Genomic DNA, 21,603 nt, shown 5'->3' with positions numbered 1-21,603 from the left:
TCTGTGACCCTGTTGTGACAGGTGTGCTGAAGGTATCTCATGTACTGAGATTTCTCATTGACTCTGTGACCCTGTTGTGACTGGTGTGCTGAAGCTATCACATGTACTGAGATATCTCATTGACTCTGTGACCCTGTTGTGACAGGTGTGCTAAAGGTATCTCATGTACTGAGATATCTCATTGACTCTGTGACCCTGTTGTGACAGGTGTGCTGAAGGTATCTCATGTACTGAGATATCTCATTGACTCTGTGACCCTGTTGTGACAGGTGTGCTGAAGGTATCTCATGTACTGAGATTTCTCATTGACTCTGTGACCCTGTTGTGACTGGTGTGCTTAAGCTATCACATGTACTGAGATTTCTCATTGACTCTGTGACCCTGTTGTGACAGGTGTGCTGAAAGTATCTCATGTACTGAGATATCTCATTGACTCTGTGACCCTGTTGTGACTGGTGTGCTGAAGGTATCTCATGTACTGAGATATCTCATTGACTCTGTGACCCTGTTGTGACAGGTGTGCTGAAGGTATCTCATGTACTGAGATTTCTCATTGACTCTGTGACCCTGTTGTGACAGGTGTGCTAAAGGTATCTCATGTACTGAGATTTCTCATTGACTCTGTGACCCTGTTGTGACTGGTGTGCTGAAGGTATCTCATGTACTGAGATTTCTCATTGACTTTGTGACCCTGTTGTGACTGGTGTGCTGAAGGTATCTCATGTACTGAGATTTCTCATTGACTCTGTGACCCTGTTGTGACTGGTGTGCTGATGGTATCTCATGTACTGAGATTTCTCATTGACTCTGTGACCCTGTTGTGACTGGTGTGCTGAAGCTATCACATGTACTGAGATATCTCACTCTGTGACCCTGTTGTGACAGGTGTGCTGAAGGTATCTCATGTACTGAGATATCTCATTGACTCTGTGACCCTGTTGTGGCAGGTGTGCTGAAGGTATCTCATGTACTGAGATTTCTCTTTGACTCTGTGACCCTGTTGTGACAGTTGTGCTGAAGGTATCTCATGTACTGAGATTTCTCATTGACTCTGTGACCCTGTTGTCTTGCTGTTGTGACTGGTGTGCTGAAGGTATCTCATGTACTGAGATTTCTCATTGACTTTGTTACCCTGTTGTGACTGGTGTGCTGAAGGTATCTCATGTACTGAGATTTCTCATTGACTCTGTGACCCTGTTGTCTTGCTGTTGTGACTGGTGTGCTGAAGGTATCTCATGTACTGAGATTTCTCATTGACTCTGTGACCCTGTTGTGACTGGTGTGCTGAAGGTATCTCATGTACTGAGATTTCTTATTGACTTTGTGACCCTGTTGTGACAGGTGTGCTGAAGGTATCTCATGTACTGAGATTTCTCATTGACTCTGTGACCCTGTTGTGACAGGTGTGCTGAAGGTATCTCATGTACTGAGATTTCTCATTGACTTTGTGACCCTGTTGTGACAGGTGTGCTGAATGTATCTCATGTACTGAGATTTCTCATTGACTTTGTGACCCTGTTGTGACAGGTGTGCTGAAGGTATCTCATGTACTGAGATTTCTCATTGACTCTGTGACCCTGTTGTGACAGGTGTGCTGAAGGTATCTCATGTACTGAGATTTCTCATTGACATTGTGACCCTGTTGTGACAGGTGTGCTGAAGGTATCTCATCTACTGAGATTTCTCATTGACTCTGTGACCCTGTTGTGACTGGTGTGCTGAAGGTATCTCATGTACTGAGATTTCTCATTGACTCTGTGACCCTGTTGTGACTGGTGTGCTGAAGGTATCTCATGTACTAAGATATCTCATTGACTCTGTGACCCTGTTGTGACAGGTGTGCTGAAGGTATCTCATGTACTGAGATTTCTCATTGACTCTGTGACCCTGTTGTGACTGGTGTGCTGAAGGTATCTCATGTACTGAGATTTCTCATTGACTCTGTGACCCTGTTGTCTTGCTGTTGTGCCTGGTGTGCTGAAGGTATCTCATGTACTGAGATTTCTCATTGACTCTGTGACCCTGTTGTCTTGCTGTTGTGCCTGGTGTGCTGAAGGTATCTCATGTACTGAGATTTCTCATTTACTCTGTGACCCTGTTGTGACTGGTGTGCTGAAGGTATCTCATGTACTGAGATATCTCATTGACTCTGTGACCCTGTTGTGACTGGTGTGCTGAAGGTATCTCATGTACTGAGATATCTCATTGACTCTGTGACCCTGTTGTGACTGGTGTGCTGAAGTTATCTCATGTACTGAGATATCTCATTGACTCTGTGACCCTGTTGTCTTGCTGTTGTGACTGGTGTGCTGAAGGTATCTCATGTACTGAGATTTCTCATTGACTTTGTGACCCTGTTGTGACTGGTGTGCTGAAGGTATCTCATGTACTGAAATATCTCATTGACTCTGTGACCCTGTTGTGACAGGTGTGCTGAAAGTATCTCATGTACTGAGATATCTCATTGACTCTGTGACCCTGTTGTGACTGGTGTGCTGAAGGTATCTCATGTACTGAGATATCTCATTGACTCTGTGACCCTGTTGTGACAGGTGTGCTGAAGGTATCTCATGTACTGAGATATCTCCTTGACTTTGTGACCCTGTTGTGACTGGTGTGCTGAAGGTATCTCATGTACTGAGATTTCTCATTGACTCTGTGACCCTGTTGTGACTGGTGTGCTGAAGGTATCTCATGTACTGAGATATCTTCTTGACTCTGTGACCCTGTTTTGACAGGTGTGCTGAAGGTATCTCATGTACCGAGATTTCTCATTGACTCTGGGACCCTGTTGTGACTGGTGTGCTGAAGGTATCTCATGTACTGACATTAGTAATTGACTCTGTGACCCTGTTGTGACAGGTGTGCTGAAGGTATCTCATGTACTGAGATTTCTCATTGACTCTGTGACCCTGTTGTGACTGGTGACCTGAAGGTATCTCATGTACTGAGATTTCTCATTGACTCTGTGACCCTGTTGTGACTGATGTGCTGTAGGTATCTCATGTACTGAGATTTCTCATTGACTCTGTGACCCTGTTGTGACAGGTGTGCTGAAGGTATCTCATGTACTGAGATTTCTCATTGACTCTGTGACCCTGTTGTGACTGGTGTGCTGAAGGTATCTCATGTACTGAGATTTCTCATTGACTCTGTGACCCTGTTGTGACAGGTGTGCTGAAGGTATCTCATGTACTGAGATTTCTCATTGACTCTGTGACCCTGTTGTGACAGGTGTGCTGAAGGTATCTCATGTACTGAGATTTCTCATTGACTCTGTGACCCTGTTGTGACTGGTGTGCTGAAGGTATCTCATGTACTGAGATTTCTCATTGACTCTGTGACCCTGTTGTGACTGGTGTGCTGAAGGTATCTCATGTACTGAGATTTCTCATTGACTCTGTGACCCTGTTGTGACAGGTGTGCTGAAGGTATCTCATGTACTGAGATTTCTCATTGACTCTGTGACCCTGTTGTGACTGGTGTGCTGAAGCTATCACATGTACTGAGATATCTCATTGACTCTGTGACCCTGTTGTGACAGGTGTGCTAAAGGTATCTCATGTACTGAGATATCTCATTGACTCTGTGACCCTGTTGTGACAGGTGTGCTGAAGGTATCTCATGTACTGAGATATCTCATTGACTCTGTGACCCTGTTGTGACAGGTGTGCTGAAGGTATCTCATGTACTGAGATTTCTCATTGACTCTGTGACCCTGTTGTGACTGGTGTGCTTAAGCTATCACATGTACTGAGATTTCTCATTGACTCTGTGACCCTGTTGTGACAGGTGTGCTGAAAGTATCTCATGTACTGAGATATCTCATTGACTCTGTGACCCTGTTGTGACTGGTGTGCTGAAGGTATCTCATGTACTGAGATATCTCATTGACTCTGTGACCCTGTTGTGACAGGTGTGCTGAAGGTATCTCATGTACTGAGATTTCTCATTGACTCTGTGACCCTGTTGTGACAGGTGTGCTAAAGGTATCTCATGTACTGAGATTTCTCATTGACTCTGTGACCCTGTTGTGACTGGTGTGCTGAAGGTATCTCATGTACTGAGATTTCTCATTGACTTTGTGACCCTGTTGTGACTGGTGTGCTGAAGGTATCTCATGTACTGAGATTTCTCATTGACTCTGTGACCCTGTTGTGACTGGTGTGCTGATGGTATCTCATGTACTGAGATTTCTCATTGACTCTGTGACCCTGTTGTGACTGGTGTGCTGAAGCTATCACATGTACTGAGATATCTCACTCTGTGACCCTGTTGTGACAGGTGTGCTGAAGGTATCTCATGTACTGAGATATCTCATTGACTCTGTGACCCTGTTGTGGCAGGTGTGCTGAAGGTATCTCATGTACTGAGATTTCTCTTTGACTCTGTGACCCTGTTGTGACAGTTGTGCTGAAGGTATCTCATGTACTGAGATTTCTCATTGACTCTGTGACCCTGTTGTCTTGCTGTTGTGACTGGTGTGCTGAAGGTATCTCATGTACTGAGATTTCTCATTGACTTTGTTACCCTGTTGTGACTGGTGTGCTGAAGGTATCTCATGTACTGAGATTTCTCATTGACTCTGTGACCCTGTTGTCTTGCTGTTGTGACTGGTGTGCTGAAGGTATCTCATGTACTGAGATTTCTCATTGACTCTGTGACCCTGTTGTGACTGGTGTGCTGAAGGTATCTCATGTACTGAGATTTCTTATTGACTTTGTGACCCTGTTGTGACAGGTGTGCTGAAGGTATCTCATGTACTGAGATTTCTCATTGACTCTGTGACCCTGTTGTGACAGGTGTGCTGAAGGTATCTCATGTACTGAGATTTCTCATTGACTTTGTGACCCTGTTGTGACAGGTGTGCTGAATGTATCTCATGTACTGAGATTTCTCATTGACTTTGTGACCCTGTTGTGACAGGTGTGCTGAAGGTATCTCATGTACTGAGATTTCTCATTGACTCTGTGACCCTGTTGTGACAGGTGTGCTGAAGGTATCTCATGTACTGAGATTTCTCATTGACATTGTGACCCTGTTGTGACAGGTGTGCTGAAGGTATCTCATCTACTGAGATTTCTCATTGACTCTGTGACCCTGTTGTGACAGGTGTGCTGAATGTATCTCATGTACTGAGATATCTCATTGACTCTGTGACCCTGTTGTGACTGGTGTGCTGAAGGTATCTCATGTACTGAGATATCTCATTGACTCTGTGACCCTGTTGTGACTGGTGTGCTGAAGGTATCTCATGTACTGAGATATCTCATTGACTCTGTGACCCTGTTGTGACTGGTGTGCTGAAGCTGTCTCATGTACTGAGATTTCTCATTGACTCTGTGACCATGTTGTGACTGGTGTGCTGAAGGTATCTCATGTACTGAGATATCTCATTGACTCTGTGACCCTGTTGTGACAGGTGTGCTGAAGGTATCTCATGTACTGAGATATCTCATTGACTCTGTGACCCTGTTGTGACAGGTGTGCTGAAGGCATCTCATGTACTGAGATTTCTCATTGACTCTGTGACCCTGTTGTGACTGGTGTGCTGAAGCTATCACATGTACTGAGATATCTCATTGACTCTGTGACCCTGTTGTGACAGGTGTGCTGAAGCTATCTCATGTACTGAGATATCTCATTGACTCTGTGACCCTGTTGTCATAGGTGTGCTGAAGCTATCTCATGTACTGAGATATCTCATTGACTCTGTGACCCTGTTGTGACTGGTGTGCTGTAGGTATCTCATGTACTGAGATTTCTCATTGACTCTGTGACCCTGTTGTGACAGGTGTGCTGAAGGTATCTCATGTACTGAGATTTCTCATTGACTCTGTGACCCTGTTGTGACTGGTGTGCTGAAGGTATCTCATGTACTGAGATTTCTCATTGACTCTGTGACCCTGTTGTGACAGGTGTGCTGAAGGTATCTCATGTACTGAGATTTCTCATTGACTCTGTGACCCTGTTGTGACAGGTGTGCTGAAGGTATCTCATGTACTGAGATTTCTCATTGACTCTGTGACCCTGTTGTGACTGGTGTGCTTAAGCTATCACATGTACTGAGATTTCTCATTGACTCTGTGACCCTGTTGTGACTGGTGTGCTGAAGTTATCTCATGTACTGAGATATCTCATTGACTCTGTGACCCTGTTGTCTTGCTGTTGTGACTGGTGTGCTGAAGGTATCTCATGTACTGAGATTTCTCATTGACTTTGTGACCCTGTTGTGACTGGTGTGCTGAAGGTATCTCATGTACTGAAATATCTCATTGACTCTGTGACCCTGTTGTGACAGGTGTGCTGAAAGTATCTCATGTACTGAGATATCTCATTGACTCTGTGACCCTGTTGTGACTGGTGTGCTGAAGGTATCTCATGTACTGAGATATCTCATTGACTCTGTGACCCTGTTGTGACAGGTGTGCTGAAGGTATCTCATGTACTGAGATATCTCCTTGACTTTGTGACCCTGTTGTGACTGGTGTGCTGAAGGTATCTCATGTACTGAGATTTCTCATTGACTCTGTGACCCTGTTGTGACTGGTGTGCTGAAGGTATCTCATGTACTGAGATATCTTCTTGACTCTGTGACCCTGTTTTGACAGGTGTGCTGAAGGTATCTCATGTACCGAGATTTCTCATTGACTCTGGGACCCTGTTGTGACTGGTGTGCTGAAGGTATCTCATGTACTGACATTAGTAATTGACTCTGTGACCCTGTTGTGACAGGTGTGCTGAAGGTATCTCATGTACTGAGATTTCTCATTGACTCTGTGACCCTGTTGTGACTGGTGACCTGAAGGTATCTCATGTACTGAGATTTCTCATTGACTCTGTGACCCTGTTGTGACTGATGTGCTGTAGGTATCTCATGTACTGAGATTTCTCATTGACTCTGTGACCCTGTTGTGACAGGTGTGCTGAAGGTATCTCATGTACTGAGATTTCTCATTGACTCTGTGACCCTGTTGTGACTGGTGTGCTGAAGGTATCTCATGTACTGAGATTTCTCATTGACTCTGTGACCCTGTTGTGACAGGTGTGCTGAAGGTATCTCATGTACTGAGATTTCTCATTGACTCTGTGACCCTGTTGTGACAGGTGTGCTGAAGGTATCTCATGTACTGAGATTTCTCATTGACTCTGTGACCCTGTTGTGACTGGTGTGCTGAAGGTATCTCATGTACTGAGATTTCTCATTGACTCTGTGACCCTGTTGTGACTGGTGTGCTGAAGCTATCACATGTACTGAGATATCTCATTGACTCTGTGACCCTGTTGTGACAGGTGTGCTAAAGGTATCTCATGTACTGAGATATCTCATTGACTCTGTGACCCTGTTGTGACAGGTGTGCTGAAGGTATCTCATGTACTGAGATATCTCATTGACTCTGTGACCCTGTTGTGACAGGTGTGCTGAAGGTATCTCATGTACTGAGATTTCTCATTGACTCTGTGACCCTGTTGTGACTGGTGTGCTTAAGCTATCACATGTACTGAGATTTCTCATTGACTCTGTGACCCTGTTGTGACAGGTGTGCTGAAAGTATCTCATGTACTGAGATATCTCATTGACTCTGTGACCCTGTTGTGACTGGTGTGCTGAAGGTATCTCATGTACTGAGATATCTCATTGACTCTGTGACCCTGTTGTGACAGGTGTGCTGAAGGTATCTCATGTACTGAGATTTCTCATTGACTCTGTGACCCTGTTGTGACAGGTGTGCTAAAGGTATCTCATGTACTGAGATTTCTCATTGACTCTGTGACCCTGTTGTGACTGGTGTGCTGAAGGTATCTCATGTACTGAGATTTCTCATTGACTTTGTGACCCTGTTGTGACTGGTGTGCTGAAGGTATCTCATGTACTGAGATTTCTCATTGACTCTGTGACCCTGTTGTGACTGGTGTGCTGATGGTATCTCATGTACTGAGATTTCTCATTGACTCTGTGACCCTGTTGTGACTGGTGTGCTGAAGCTATCACATGTACTGAGATATCTCACTCTGTGACCCTGTTGTGACAGGTGTGCTGAAGGTATCTCATGTACTGAGATATCTCATTGACTCTGTGACCCTGTTGTGGCAGGTGTGCTGAAGGTATCTCATGTACTGAGATTTCTCTTTGACTCTGTGACCCTGTTGTGACAGTTGTGCTGAAGGTATCTCATGTACTGAGATTTCTCATTGACTCTGTGACCCTGTTGTCTTGCTGTTGTGACTGGTGTGCTGAAGGTATCTCATGTACTGAGATTTCTCATTGACTTTGTTACCCTGTTGTGACTGGTGTGCTGAAGGTATCTCATGTACTGAGATTTCTCATTGACTCTGTGACCCTGTTGTCTTGCTGTTGTGACTGGTGTGCTGAAGGTATCTCATGTACTGAGATTTCTCATTGACTCTGTGACCCTGTTGTGACTGGTGTGCTGAAGGTATCTCATGTACTGAGATTTCTCATTGACTTTGTGACCCTGTTGTGACAGGTGTGCTGAAGGTATCTCATGTACTGAGATTTCTCATTGACTCTGTGACCCTGTTGTGACAGGTGTGCTGAAGGTATCTCATGTACTGAGATTTCTCATTGACTTTGTGACCCTGTTGTGACAGGTGTGCTGAATGTATCTCATGTACTGAGATTTCTCATTGACTTTGTGACCCTGTTGTGACAGGTGTGCTGAAGGTATCTCATGTACTGAGATTTCTCATTGACTCTGTGACCCTGTTGTGACAGGTGTGCTGAAGGTATCTCATGTACTGAGATTTCTCATTGACATTGTGACCCTGTTGTGACAGGTGTGCTGAAGGTATCTCATCTACTGAGATTTCTCATTGACTCTGTGACCCTGTTGTGACAGGTGTGCTGAATGTATCTCATGTACTGAGATATCTCATTGACTCTGTGACCCTGTTGTGACTGGTGTGCTGAAGGTATCTCATGTACTGAGATATCTCATTGACTCTGTGACCCTGTTGTGACTGGTGTGCTGAAGGTATCTCATGTACTGAGATATCTCATTGACTCTGTGACCCTGTTGTGACTGGTGTGCTGAAGCTGTCTCATGTACTGAGATTTCTCATTGACTCTGTGACCATGTTGTGACTGGTGTGCTGAAGGTATCTCATGTACTGAGATATCTCATTGACTCTGTGACCCTGTTGTGACAGGTGTGCTGAAGGTATCTCATGTACTGAGATATCTCATTGACTCTGTGACCCTGTTGTGACAGGTGTGCTGAAGGCATCTCATGTACTGAGATTTCTCATTGACTCTGTGACCCTGTTGTGACAGGTGTGCTGAAGCTATCACATGTACTGAGATATCTCATTGACTCTGTGACCCTGTTGTCATAGGTGTGCTGAAGCTATCTCATGTACTGAGATATCTCATTGACTCTGTGACCCTGTTGTGACTGGTGTGCTGAAGCTATCTCATGTACTGAGATTTCTCATTGACTCTGTGACCCTGTTGTGACAGGTGTGCTGAAGGTATCTCATGTACTGAGATTTCTCATTGACTCTGTGACCCTGTTGTGACTGGTGTGCTGAAGGTATCTCATGTACTGAGATTTCTCATTGACTCTGTGACACTGTTGTGACTGGTGTGCTGAAGGTATCTCATGTACTGAGATTTCTCATTGACTCTGTGACCCTGTTGTCTTGCTGTTGTGACTGGTGTGCTGAAGGTATCTCATGTACTGAGATTTCTCATTGACTCTGTGACCCTGTTGTGACTGGTGTGCTGAAGGTATCTCATGTACTGAGATTTCTCATTGACTCTGTGACCCTGTTGTAACTGGTGTGCTGAAGGTATCTCATGTACTGAGATTTCTCATTGACTCTGTGACCCTGGTGTGCTGAAGGTATCTCATGTACTGATATTTCTCATTGACTCTGTGACCCTGTTGTGACTGGTGTGCTGAAGGTATCTCATGTACTGAGATATCTCATTGACTCTGTGACCCTGTTGTGACAGGTGTGCTGAAGGTATCTCATGTACTGAGATTTCTCATTGACTCTGTGACCCTGTTGTGACTGGTGTGCTGAAGGTATCTCATGTACTGAGATATCTCATTGACTCTGTGACCCTGTTGTCTTGCTGTTGTGACTGGTGTGCTGAATGTTTCTCATGTACTGAGATTTCTCATTGACTCTGTGACCCTGTTGTGACTGGTGTGCTGAAGGTATCTCATGTACTGAGATATCTCATTGACTCTGTGACCCTGTTGTGACTGGTGTGCTGAAGGTATCTCATGTACTGAGATTTCTCATTGACTCTGTGACCCTGTTGTGACAGGTGTGCTGAAGGTATCTCATGTACTGAGTTTTCTCATTGACTCTGTGACCCTGTTGTGACAGGTGTGCTAAAGGTATCTCATGTACTGAGATTTCTCATTGACTCTGTGACCCTGTTGTGACTGGTGTGCTGAAGGTATCTCATGTACTGAGATTTCTCATTGACTTTGTGACCCTGTTGTGACTGGTGTGCTGAAGGTATCTCATGTACTGAGATTTCTCATTGACTCTGTAACCCTGTTGTGACTGGTGTGCTGAAGGTATCTCATGTACTGAGATTTTTCATTGACTCTGTGACCCTGTTGTGACAGGTGTGCTGAAGCTATCACATGTACTGAGATATCTCATTGACTCTGTGACCCTGTTGTGACAGGTGTGCTGAAGGTATCTCATGTACTGAGATATCTCATTGACACTGTGACCCTGTTGTGACAGGTGTGCTGAAGGTATTTCATGTACTGAGATTTCTCATTGACTCTGTGGCCCTGTTGTGACAGGTATGCTGAAGGTATCTCATGTACTGAGATTTCTCATTGACGCTGTGACCCTGTTGTCTTGCTGTTGTGACTGGTGTGCTGAAGGTATCTCATGTACTGAGATTTCTCATTGACTCTGTGACCCTGTTGTGACTGGTGTGCTGAAAGTATCTCATGTACTGAGATTTCTCATTGACTTTGTGACCCTGTTGTGACAGGTGTGCTGAAGGTATCTCATGTACTGAGATTTCTCATTGACTCTGTGACCCTGTTGTGACAGGTGTGCTGAAGGTATCTCATGTACTGAGATTTCTCATTGACTTTGTGACACTGTTGTGACAGGTGTGCTGAAGGTATCTCATGTACTGAGATTTCTCATTGACTCTGTGACGCTATTGTGACAGGTGTGCTGAAGGTATCTCATGTACTGAGATTTCTCATTGACTCTGTGACCCTGTTGTGACAGGTGTGCTGAAGGTATCTCATGTACTGAGATTTCTCATTGACTCTGTGACCCTGTTGTGACAGGTGTGCTGAAGGTATCTCATCTACTGAGATTTCTCATTGAACTTTGTGACCCTGTTGTGACAGGTGTGCTGAAGGTATCTCATGTACTGAAATTTCTCATTGACTCTGTGACCCTGTTGAGACAGGTGTGCTGAAGCTATCTCATCTACTGAGATTTCTCATTGACTCTGTGACCCTGTTGTGACAGGTGTGCTGAAGGTATCTCATGTACTGAGATTTCTCATTGACTCTGTGACCCTGTTGTGACTGGTGTGCTGAAGGTATCTCATGCAGGGTTGTCATTATGATTGTAAACAAAGGATTATTTTGGAAAAGTAACCGATTCGGCCGGGGGTCAAGGGGGCCGCCAAGGCCCCCTTGTAGGTCCAGGGCAAGGCCCTGGTAAGGGGGTCAGGGGGGCCCCCGACCGAAAACGAATTCTAGACATTTTAGGGACAAAATACTGCTATTTTCAGAGCATAAAAAGTTAAAATGAGGTCTAAAAAGAATAGAAATTTTAAGATTTTCATATGTTTAGTATACTGTACAATGTAAAAACATATTATATTGATAGATCTTTGCATGTTCAAATTCTATCCATTACTCGATAATCCAGTATAATGACGATTTCTTTTTTTCAAAACCAAATTACGGCAAATATTGACGATGAATGTCGTCCGCCATTTAACGCAAGTGCATATACAAATTGAATTGTGGGATTAGGGAATTCCCATTTAACATGCGTAAATCACGTGACGCGATTTGAGAGCATAGAAAATCGTTTATATTTAGTAATTACGACAAATCGACGACTCAATCTAAACTGTTACATGAACCTCTTTTCAGAAAAGTTTGCGAAACTGAAAGTGAAATTCTGAGAATAAAAACGCTTCTTTCTTTAAATTTTACCAAGTACTTTTCATTCCGGATCGTGATATAACTTGTCAGGTCATTCATGCATGTAGACCTATAAACATGCATAGTTTGGCAATCTCAAAAAACGTTATTTACCTACTTATTACATTATGTGTTATGCCCATTTGTATAACAAAATGCATTATTTAATTGAAGTATTTTCAAATGCGTATAATTAAATGTGTTATCCGAAATCATTTCCAGATTTCATAATTCACGGAAAATTAAGAAAATTCTAGCAACATAGACACATTTCTCGTGTTTTTCATGCACAGAGGAAAATCATGCCAAAATAAGACTTCATGTATAACATCACGTCATTAATTCTTCCTCGGGGAAAGCGTGGACTTTAATATTTAGGTGCTGAATAACAACTTCGTAACGCACAGGTCGCTAAAATATATTATTTTGGTAGAAAATCGAAGAGCATTTTTTAATATGTGTAAACCTTTTCTCTAACTAAAAAAACAAGTAAATTACGCTCTACATTGCTACATTCGTTGAGATACGGTCAGTAATAATTTGTGAAGTGTACAGCTATTTGATACAATTTCACGTGGGGGTCGGCGTGTATTCGGCTGCCTGAGCGCTGATTGGTTGACGTGCTTACCAAGAAGAATTTGATTGACAGGTGGAAAAATCAATATTGGGCACTCGCTGAGAAATTCATTGAAAACAGTAGCTCTTAGGTGGAGTAAATGGACTGACTGAATGGGCGTCGCTCTACTATACTACGGTTATTCCTCGTCAATTATTGTCGGTTTGCGTGATCAAAACTTCCGATAGCAATTTTAAAGATTCAGGAAAAACAACTGATTTTCTGGCGATTTTAACCGATGAATTCGATCGGCAATCCGTTAATAATGACAACCCTGCTCATGTACTGAGATATCTCATTGACTCTGTGACCCTGCTGTGACAGGTGTGCTGAAGGTATCTCATGTACTGAGATTTCTCATTGACTCTGTGACCCTGTTGTGACAGGTGTGCTGAAGGTATCTCATGTACTGAGATATCTCATTGACTCTGTGACCCTGTTGTGACTGGTGTGCTGAAGGTATCTCATGTATACTGAGATAACTCATTGACTCTGTGAACCTGTTGTGACTGGTGTGCTGAAGCTGTCTCATGTACTGAGATTTCTCATTGACTCTGTGACCCTGTTGTGACTGGTGTGCTGAAGGTATCTCATGTACTGAGATATCTCATTGACTCTGTGACCCTGTTGTGACAGGTGTGCTGAAGGTATCTCATGTACTGAGATATCTCATTGACTCTGTGACCCTGTTGTGACAGGTGTGCTGAAGCTATCTCATGTACTGACATTAGTCATTGACCCTGTAACCCTGTTGCAGATTGGTAGTCTGAACATATCTCATATACTATGATTTCCAATGTGACCCTGTTACAGACGGGGCCATGATGATCTGGGTGATCATTACCTGGACTGCGGGGACCTCAGCAACGCCCTCAAGTGTTACTCACGTGCCAGGGACTACTGTACCAGCCCTAAACATGTCGTCAACATGTGCCTCAATGTCATTAAGGTAGATTGCTAGCTTAAAGATCAATAATTGATAGCTATAAGATGAACTATTCATCTTTTTGGGGATAATTTTGTGTTGGTATTAATAGCATGTATTCTCAAGTTGTATTCTCAAGTTGCTCTGTAAAAAGCAACTGTTATTTATGAATCTAATTATCTGTAATTTCTGTATTTTATCTTCTGTTCTTTATGTATCTGAATTTTTATTATTTATAATCAAATCACATTGTATAATAATGTTTTTCTCCTGTTGGTATAGCTGAAGTATCACTGTGTATGTATTCTGTAGGTGAGCGTGTACCTCCAGAACTGGTCCCACGTACAGAGTTACGTAAACAAGGCAGAAAGTACACCAGAAGTCTCAGAGGTAAGTTACATGAACAAGGCAGAGAGTACACCAGAAGTATCAGAGGTAAGAGTTACATGAACAAGGCAGAGAGTACACCAGAAGTCTCAGAAGTAAGAGTTACGTGAACAAGGCAGAGAGAACACCAGAAATCTCAGAGGTAAGAGTTACGTGAACAAGGCAGAGAGTACACCGGAAGTCTCAGAGTTAAGAGTTACATGAACAAGGCAGAGAGTACACCGGAAGTCTCAGAGGTAAGTTACATGAACAAGGCAGAGAGTACACCAGAAGTATCAGAGGTAAGAGTTACATGAACAAGGCAGAGAGTACACCAGAAGTCTTAGAGGTAAGTTACATGAACAAGGCAGAGAGTACACCAGAAGTCTCAGAGGTAAGAGTTACGTGAACAAGGCAGAGAGTACACCGGAAGTCTCAGAGTTAAGAGTTACGTGAACAAGGCAGAGAGTACACCAGAAGTCTCAGAGGTAAGAGTTACATGAACAAGGCAGAGAGTACACCAGAAGTCTCAGAGGTAAGTTACATGAACAAGGCAGAGAGTACACCAGAAGTCTCAGAGGTAAGTTACATGAACAAGGCAGAGAGTACACCAGAAGTCTCAGAGGTAAGTTACATGAACAAGGCAGAGAGTACACCAGAAGTCTCAGAGGTAAGAGTTACATGAACAAGGCAGAGAGAACACCAGAAGTCTCAGAGTTAAGAGTAACGTGAACAAGGCAGAGAGTATACCAGAAGTCTCAGAGGTAAGAGTTACGTGAACAAGGCAGAGAGTACACCAGAAGTCTCAGAGGTAAGAGTTACATGAACAAGGCAGAGAGTACACCAGAAGTCTCAGAGGTAGGCACCATATGAGCTGCAATCTGGCAAATCTGACCTTAAGGCATGTGCATATATTGTTTACCCAGATTAGCTTGTGCAATCAGCACATGCTAATTAGGGACAATACTTTCCATCTAATCTAGTTTTTGTTTAGAAGAGACCTCCTTTTAATATAAAATTTCATGTGTGTCAGAATTAGTCTGTGCAGAAGGCGTAAATCCAGTTTCTAAGAACGCAGCTCAAATGTTGGTAAGGTCTGCATTTATTCACACAATTAAGGGTTTAATGTTTCATTCAAAGCGAACTTGTGTATATATTTCTTTTCCCCAGCCATATCAAAGTTACTTTGACAAAATCCCATGGGCAACAATGACATCTGTTTAATCTGTTAGCCGTATGTTCACGATCTGGCAACTAATAAAGATCATTTCTTATATTGTATAAAACTGTATGAGAATGAAAATATAATAAAAAACATCAATCTAAATATTTATTTTTTTCGAAAATCCAGATTAGATGATAAGTGTTGTCCCTTATTAGCCTGTGCAGACTGGACAGGCTGATCTTGGACAACACTTCATGCACATGCATTAAGCCTGTTTTCGCAATGCAAGGCTCAAATTTATTAGATAACAGGCTACACATGTATATGCAGTTTATGTGTATTCTGAGGTGACCTTGTTGTATCTCCCAGCATGGCAAGGATGGAGGGCAGACTGTCCTGACCCGCCTGCGCTGTGCGGCCGGACTTGCAGACCTGGCCACAAAGAAATACAAATCTGCTGCTAAATACTTCCTTTTAGCAAGCTTTGATCACTGTGATTTTCCAGAGGTAAGCAACACTCTATTTCTATGTGTTTGTGTATTTTCAGATATGAAAATGTTCTAGTGTTTGTATTGCTTCTACTGCTATTAGTCCGTTGCTCTTGGTTGGTCATAAATCTTAACTTAAGGTCAAGTTTTTGTGTGTAAAATAAAAAATATTTCATTTTACAAAATGGTTAAGTGCATAGTAGCAATATGTATTGGTTTAAAACATTATATATAAAAAGACCTATCCATGAGTCAGGTTCCTAACCATAAATAAATCTTGAGCAGCTTTGTGAATAAGAGTCCTTTTCTTAGGGAAAGCTACCGGTATTTTGGATACACCTTAATTCTTGACATAAATTCCTGCAAATTTATATGTAGGTTTGAAAATTAAAGTACTGTAAAACGCTGTGTATAACGCGCATTTATGTATAACGCGCATCTACTTTTTGAAGCAAAAAAATCGGGAAAAAAAGTTTCCGTACCGTAGGCTCACTGAAAATCGTTTTTTTTATATTGCCGATCTCACGTGTTATTTTATTTTTCAATAATTAATTATCTTAAAGACGATAACGATAAAGATACAACTTGTTTGTGTGTGTTTTTTAAACTATAATATTACGCGTAAATGTTTCGATTTAAATAAATTATGCATGAAATGCACAATTTCCACAGGGATACCATCGAGGTTTTCATCATAAGTCTCCGAAGTAACTGTCCACCATTTTATTGTGGAGGAGTACACATTGCGGACCGATTAGTGTGCTTGGTATAACTAAGACACTGAAATTTTTTATTGGTATTGGCACGGGGTTATTGACACATGACTAATTCACAACCGCGTATTTTATTTACATTTCCCATCTCACGCGTTCTTTTCAAGCATCTATAATTGACAGGAGACTTTAACGACTCAAACTTCTCAACACCATTACTGACATTACCGGCATTAAACAAACAATGGAGGTGAGAAGTCGTTTACCGGTTCGCATGTTTTGATAATAGCCCAGCTACACAAAACTTAACAGGTGACGCAAATTGCTCGATAATCACAACCCCAATCTTGACAAGACGTATGAAAATGTGTAAACAAACACAACATCAATTTTATTAACACATTTGAAAAGCAAGAAAAATAATAATAAATATATCGGGAAAGACCTTGCCGACATACTATTGTAAAGCGACAAGTGCCCCCAAATAAATTGTGTAAACCTAGTACAGTAGGGTATAATATTGTGGAAAAAAACAATAAAGTTTAAATAAAAATGGCTTCCTTGTTTTTCTTTTCTTCTTCAAATTTATTTGATTTCAATGCTCTGTATGTACCTGAAAAAGATAGAAAATATTAATGTTAACTTTGTAACGTTTGTCCATCTATATTCAGATCGTAAATATAACACAATTATTAACATAGTTACAGTTAAAACAATGGGGAACAGAATGATGCGAGTTACCGTAACTGGGTAACTGACAGGGAAAAAATGTCTTGGCATGGCTGTAGTTGTGCATAACACGCATCAAGTTTTGAAAATTAAATTTTGGGGTAAAAATGTGCGCCTTATGCACAACGTTTTACGGTAACTGTAAGTTGTTTTTCATAAGATAGGTTATCTGATAAGCAGAAGCTTATATGAGTGGCATGGTGAGAAAATGGGCCTAAGGACAGGTTCAAACAGTGTAGCTTTAAATGTGAGCTGCGTCATCAGAAAATGGGCCTTTATATAGATCCTTAGAGAAGCTCCAACAGATCCAAACCGTGTTGCTCGTGATATGAGACATGTGAAAATTGGAATAAGGACTTGTCGGAACAGCGGAGCTGCCGCTATGTTCAGAATCATGTTATAAGGAGTCATTATGTTGCCAACAAGACCACGAAACCTTTCATGACCTTATATCTCACACAGGATAGGGTATGTCCTAACCAGACTGTGCAAATGCGAGTCTGGTCTGGAGCTATGTAGGCCACATTTGGCAGAATAACTATTTTTGCACCACTTGGTTCATATGTTTCAACAGAAAAGCCATGTTCTGAGTGCTTTAACTTTCAGTTGCTGTCACCACATGACGTGGCCACGTATGGTGCATTGTGTGCACTGGCATCGTTTGACCGACAGGAGCTACAGAGCCATGTTATATCCAGCAGGTATCATAGCAGTCATTACAAATATTTTTGCTTGAATTAAATCATTTATACCTTTGTTTGTCTAAACAAAATTTGTATGAGTTGCCTTCTGGGAAAACATGACTTACACATGTGCATAAAGTATTGTCCCAGATTAGCAGTGGGTACAGGCTTATCAGGGACGACACTTTCTGCTTGTATTGAATTTTACATTTCAAGAGAGTCTAGTCTTGACGAAAATTCAGTCAAGGTGGAAAGTGTCGTCTGATTAGCCTGTTCAGACTGCTCTCCTTAATGGTCATGCACTAAGCCCCATTTTCTTAGAGCACAGCACATACAAAAAATTGAAAAAATGTGTTTGAATTAATTACATGAATTAATTACATGCCTATTGAAATATTATCAAAAGGTGCTACCTTATTAACTTGCTGTTAGCTTATTTGTTAGCTGTGTTTACATGATAATAAAGTATCTTCTTAGCAAAATTCTAGTTAAGGCGGAAGTGTCAGGGTTATCTGGGACAACAGTTTATGCACATGCATTTATCCCCCTTTTCACAGAGCATGGCCCATATGTCTTGTTGTGTTTCAGTTCTTTCAAGTTATTCCTGGAACTGGAGCCACAACTTCGTGATATCATACACAAATTTAACGAATCCAATTATGCTTCCTGTCTAAAATTGTTAGATGAAATTAAAGTAAGTATCACAGATAAGCTCATTGTTTCATTTTCATCTGATATCCTCCTTTTAACTGGCATGCACAATTTGTGGGAAAAAATGGGCTTATTTATATATTAAAAAAAGTTAGGCTTGGGTAAAAATGGAATGTTTCCTTGAAATGTAAATATCTATAGAGGAAAACATATCCTGATTAAAGCATGCTTTTGCATTAAGAGAGATTAATGTCAGACTGTACAATACAATGTAGTATGTAGAGAGATTAATGTCAGACTGTACAATACAATGTAGTATGTAGAGAGATTAATGTCAGACTGTACAATACAATGTAGTATGTAGAGAGATTAATGTCAGACTGTACAATACAATGTAGTATGTAGAGAGATTAATGTCAGACTGTACAATACAATGTAGTATGTAGAGAGATTAATGTCAGACTGTACAATACAATGTAGTATGTAGAGAGATTAATGTCAGACTGTACAATACAATGTAGTATGTAGAGAGATTAATGTCAGACTGTACAATACAATGTAGTATGTAGAGAGATTAATGTCAGACTGTACAATACAATGTAGTATGTAGAGAGATTAATGTCAGACTGTACAATACAATGTAGTATGCTTCCTTGTAGAGAGATTAATGTCAGACTGTACAATACAATGTAGTATGTAGAGAGATTAATGTCAGACTGTACAATACAATGTAGTATGTAGAGAGATTAATGTCAGACTGTACAATACAATGTAGTATGTAGAGAGATTAATGTCAGACTGTACAATACAATGTAGTATGTAGAGAGATTAATGTCAGACTGTACAATACAATGTAGTATGCTTCCTTGTAGATAGATTAATGTCAGACTGTACAATACAATGTAGTATGTAGAGAGATTAATGTCAGACTGTACAATACAATGTAGTATGTAGAGAGATTAATGTCAGACTGTACAATACAATGTAGTATGTAGAGAGATTAATGTCAGACTGTACAATACAATGTAGTATGTAGAGAGATTAATGTCAGACTGTACACTACAATGTAGTATGTAGAGAGATTAATGTCAGACTGTACACTACAATGTAGTATGTAGAGAGATTAATGTCAGACTGTACACTACAATGTAGTATGTAGAGACATTAATGTCAGACTGTACACTACAATGTAGTATGTAGAGAGATTAATGTCAGACTGTACACTACAATGTAGTATGCTTCCTTGTTTGAGTTGAGTCATAGTCTATTTGTTGTCAGAACACAATTCTGTAGCATCAGTTTTAAAAGTAACCTATATACTGTGGATTTATTTATTTTGGTTAAGATGAAAGTCCTTGAATGCGGAAAAGCAGGCATATTCATATAATCTAATATTTGTGAATTTACTGTTAAGTCAGATGTTTAGAGTTTTAACTTTAATGTTTGTTGAACAATTTATTGTGTGGTTGATAGGACAAAAAAAACGAAAAATGTGTCTGAAAAATTATATTGGTGTTACAGTACTTTGAGAAGAAAAGCTACCTATTAATTATAAAATGTTTAAATATTTTGTTCAGTACTTTTAACTAAATATATTTCATATTCTGTTTCAGGACAATTTATTTTTAGATATGTACCTAGTTCCACATGTTAATACACTATACTCCCAGATACGGAATAGAGCCTTATGCCAGGTAAATAAACATGGTTTACAAGTTGCTTTGTGCTATTAAAATTTGTTTAGCCTTTATTGTCTTTCAAATTATATATAAATTGTATATGTTTTGTTTTTTAATGCAGGGTGTTCATTAACAGTTTGACATGGAACTGCTGAACATAGGGAAATTGGATAATCACTGAAAAGTTGTATAGAAGTTACTGTCATTTTGTTGCTTCATGCAAAAGGTGATATTTTGATGTTCTTGTATCATCAGATATATTGAGCATCGATCTGGGAAAACTGGGCTCAATTCATGTGCATAAAGTGTTGGCACAGGCTTATCAGGGACAACACTGTTTGGCCTAAACTGCATTTTTCCTAATGAGAGACCTTTTTTTTAACAAAAAATACCAGCATGCAGTTCTTGAGACTGTTTTCCATGCCAGAATACTGTCACATTGCTGTTTGAAAGTATTTTGGTCCCATATTCCCTGGCAGTATAACAGTTCATTTGCTGATTGCAGTACTTTAGCACATGTCTTTGCCAGTAGAATTGTGTTGCTATTTGCAGTACTTTAGCTTATGTCCAGTGCCAGTACAGTTGTGTTGCTATTTGCAGTACTTAAGCTTGTGTCCAGTGCCAGTACAGTTGTGTTGTCTATTTGCAGTACTTTAGCCCATACCTGTCTGCAGACATGGCCAAGATGGCCGCCTCGTTCAATACAACAGTGTTTGCTCTGGAGGACGAGCTCATGCAGCTGATACTGGATGGGCAGATCAAGGCCCGTATAGACTCACATAGCAAGGTCAGTAGGCCCGTATAGACTCGCATAGCAAAGTTGGGTAGGCGTGTATAGACTCACATAGCAAGGTCAGTAGGCCTGTATAGACTCACATAGCAAGGTCAGTAGGCCCGTATAGACTCACATAGCAAGGTCAGTAGGCCCGTATAGACTCACATAGCAAAGTTGGGTAGGCGTGTATAGACTCACATAGCAAGGTCAGTAGGCCCGTATAGACTCACATAGCAAGGTCAGTAGGCCTGTATAGACTCACATAGCAAAGTTGGGTAGGCGTGTATAGACTCACATAGCAAGGTCAGTAGGCCTGTATAGACTCACATAGCAAGGTCAGTAGGCCCGTATAGACTCACATAGCAAGGTCAGTAGGCCCGTATAGACTCACATAGCAAGGTCAGTAGGCCTGTATAGACTCGCATAGCAAAGTTGGGTAGGCCCGTATAGACTCTCATAGCAAGGTCTATAGGCCCGTATATACTCACATAGCAAGGTCAGTAGGCCCGTATAGACTCACATAGCAAGGTCAGTAGGTCCGTATAGACTCACATAGCAAGGTCAGTACGCCCATATAGACTCACAGAACAAGGTCAGTAGGCCCGTATAGACTCACATAGCAAGGTTTGTATGC

The 21,603-nt window shown here is 41.3% G+C and overlaps 1 protein-coding gene across 1 annotated transcript in view; it reads left to right on the top strand.

Annotated features, from left to right (window-relative positions):
- The window catches only part of LOC127866677 (COP9 signalosome complex subunit 1-like), a 42,273-nt gene that overhangs the window by 12,922 nt on the left and 7,748 nt on the right, over window positions 1–21,603 (top strand). The window contains exons 5-11 of the mRNA XM_052407416.1: window positions 13,609–13,744; window positions 14,033–14,110; window positions 15,621–15,758; window positions 17,788–17,882; window positions 18,453–18,558; window positions 20,129–20,209; window positions 20,844–20,981. Coding sequence (XP_052263376.1) covers window positions 13,609–13,744; window positions 14,033–14,110; window positions 15,621–15,758; window positions 17,788–17,882; window positions 18,453–18,558; window positions 20,129–20,209; window positions 20,844–20,981 — 772 coding nt within the window. The remainder of the gene's footprint in view (window positions 1–13,608; window positions 13,745–14,032; window positions 14,111–15,620; window positions 15,759–17,787; window positions 17,883–18,452; window positions 18,559–20,128; window positions 20,210–20,843; window positions 20,982–21,603) is intronic.

This window comes from Dreissena polymorpha, chromosome 2 (genome assembly GCF_020536995.1).
Source record: "Dreissena polymorpha isolate Duluth1 chromosome 2, UMN_Dpol_1.0, whole genome shotgun sequence".
Taxonomy (NCBI): Eukaryota; Metazoa; Mollusca; class Bivalvia; order Myida; family Dreissenidae; genus Dreissena; species Dreissena polymorpha.
The sequence above is the reverse complement of the archived record's forward strand: the minus strand, read 5'-3'. Positions and strand labels throughout refer to the sequence as shown.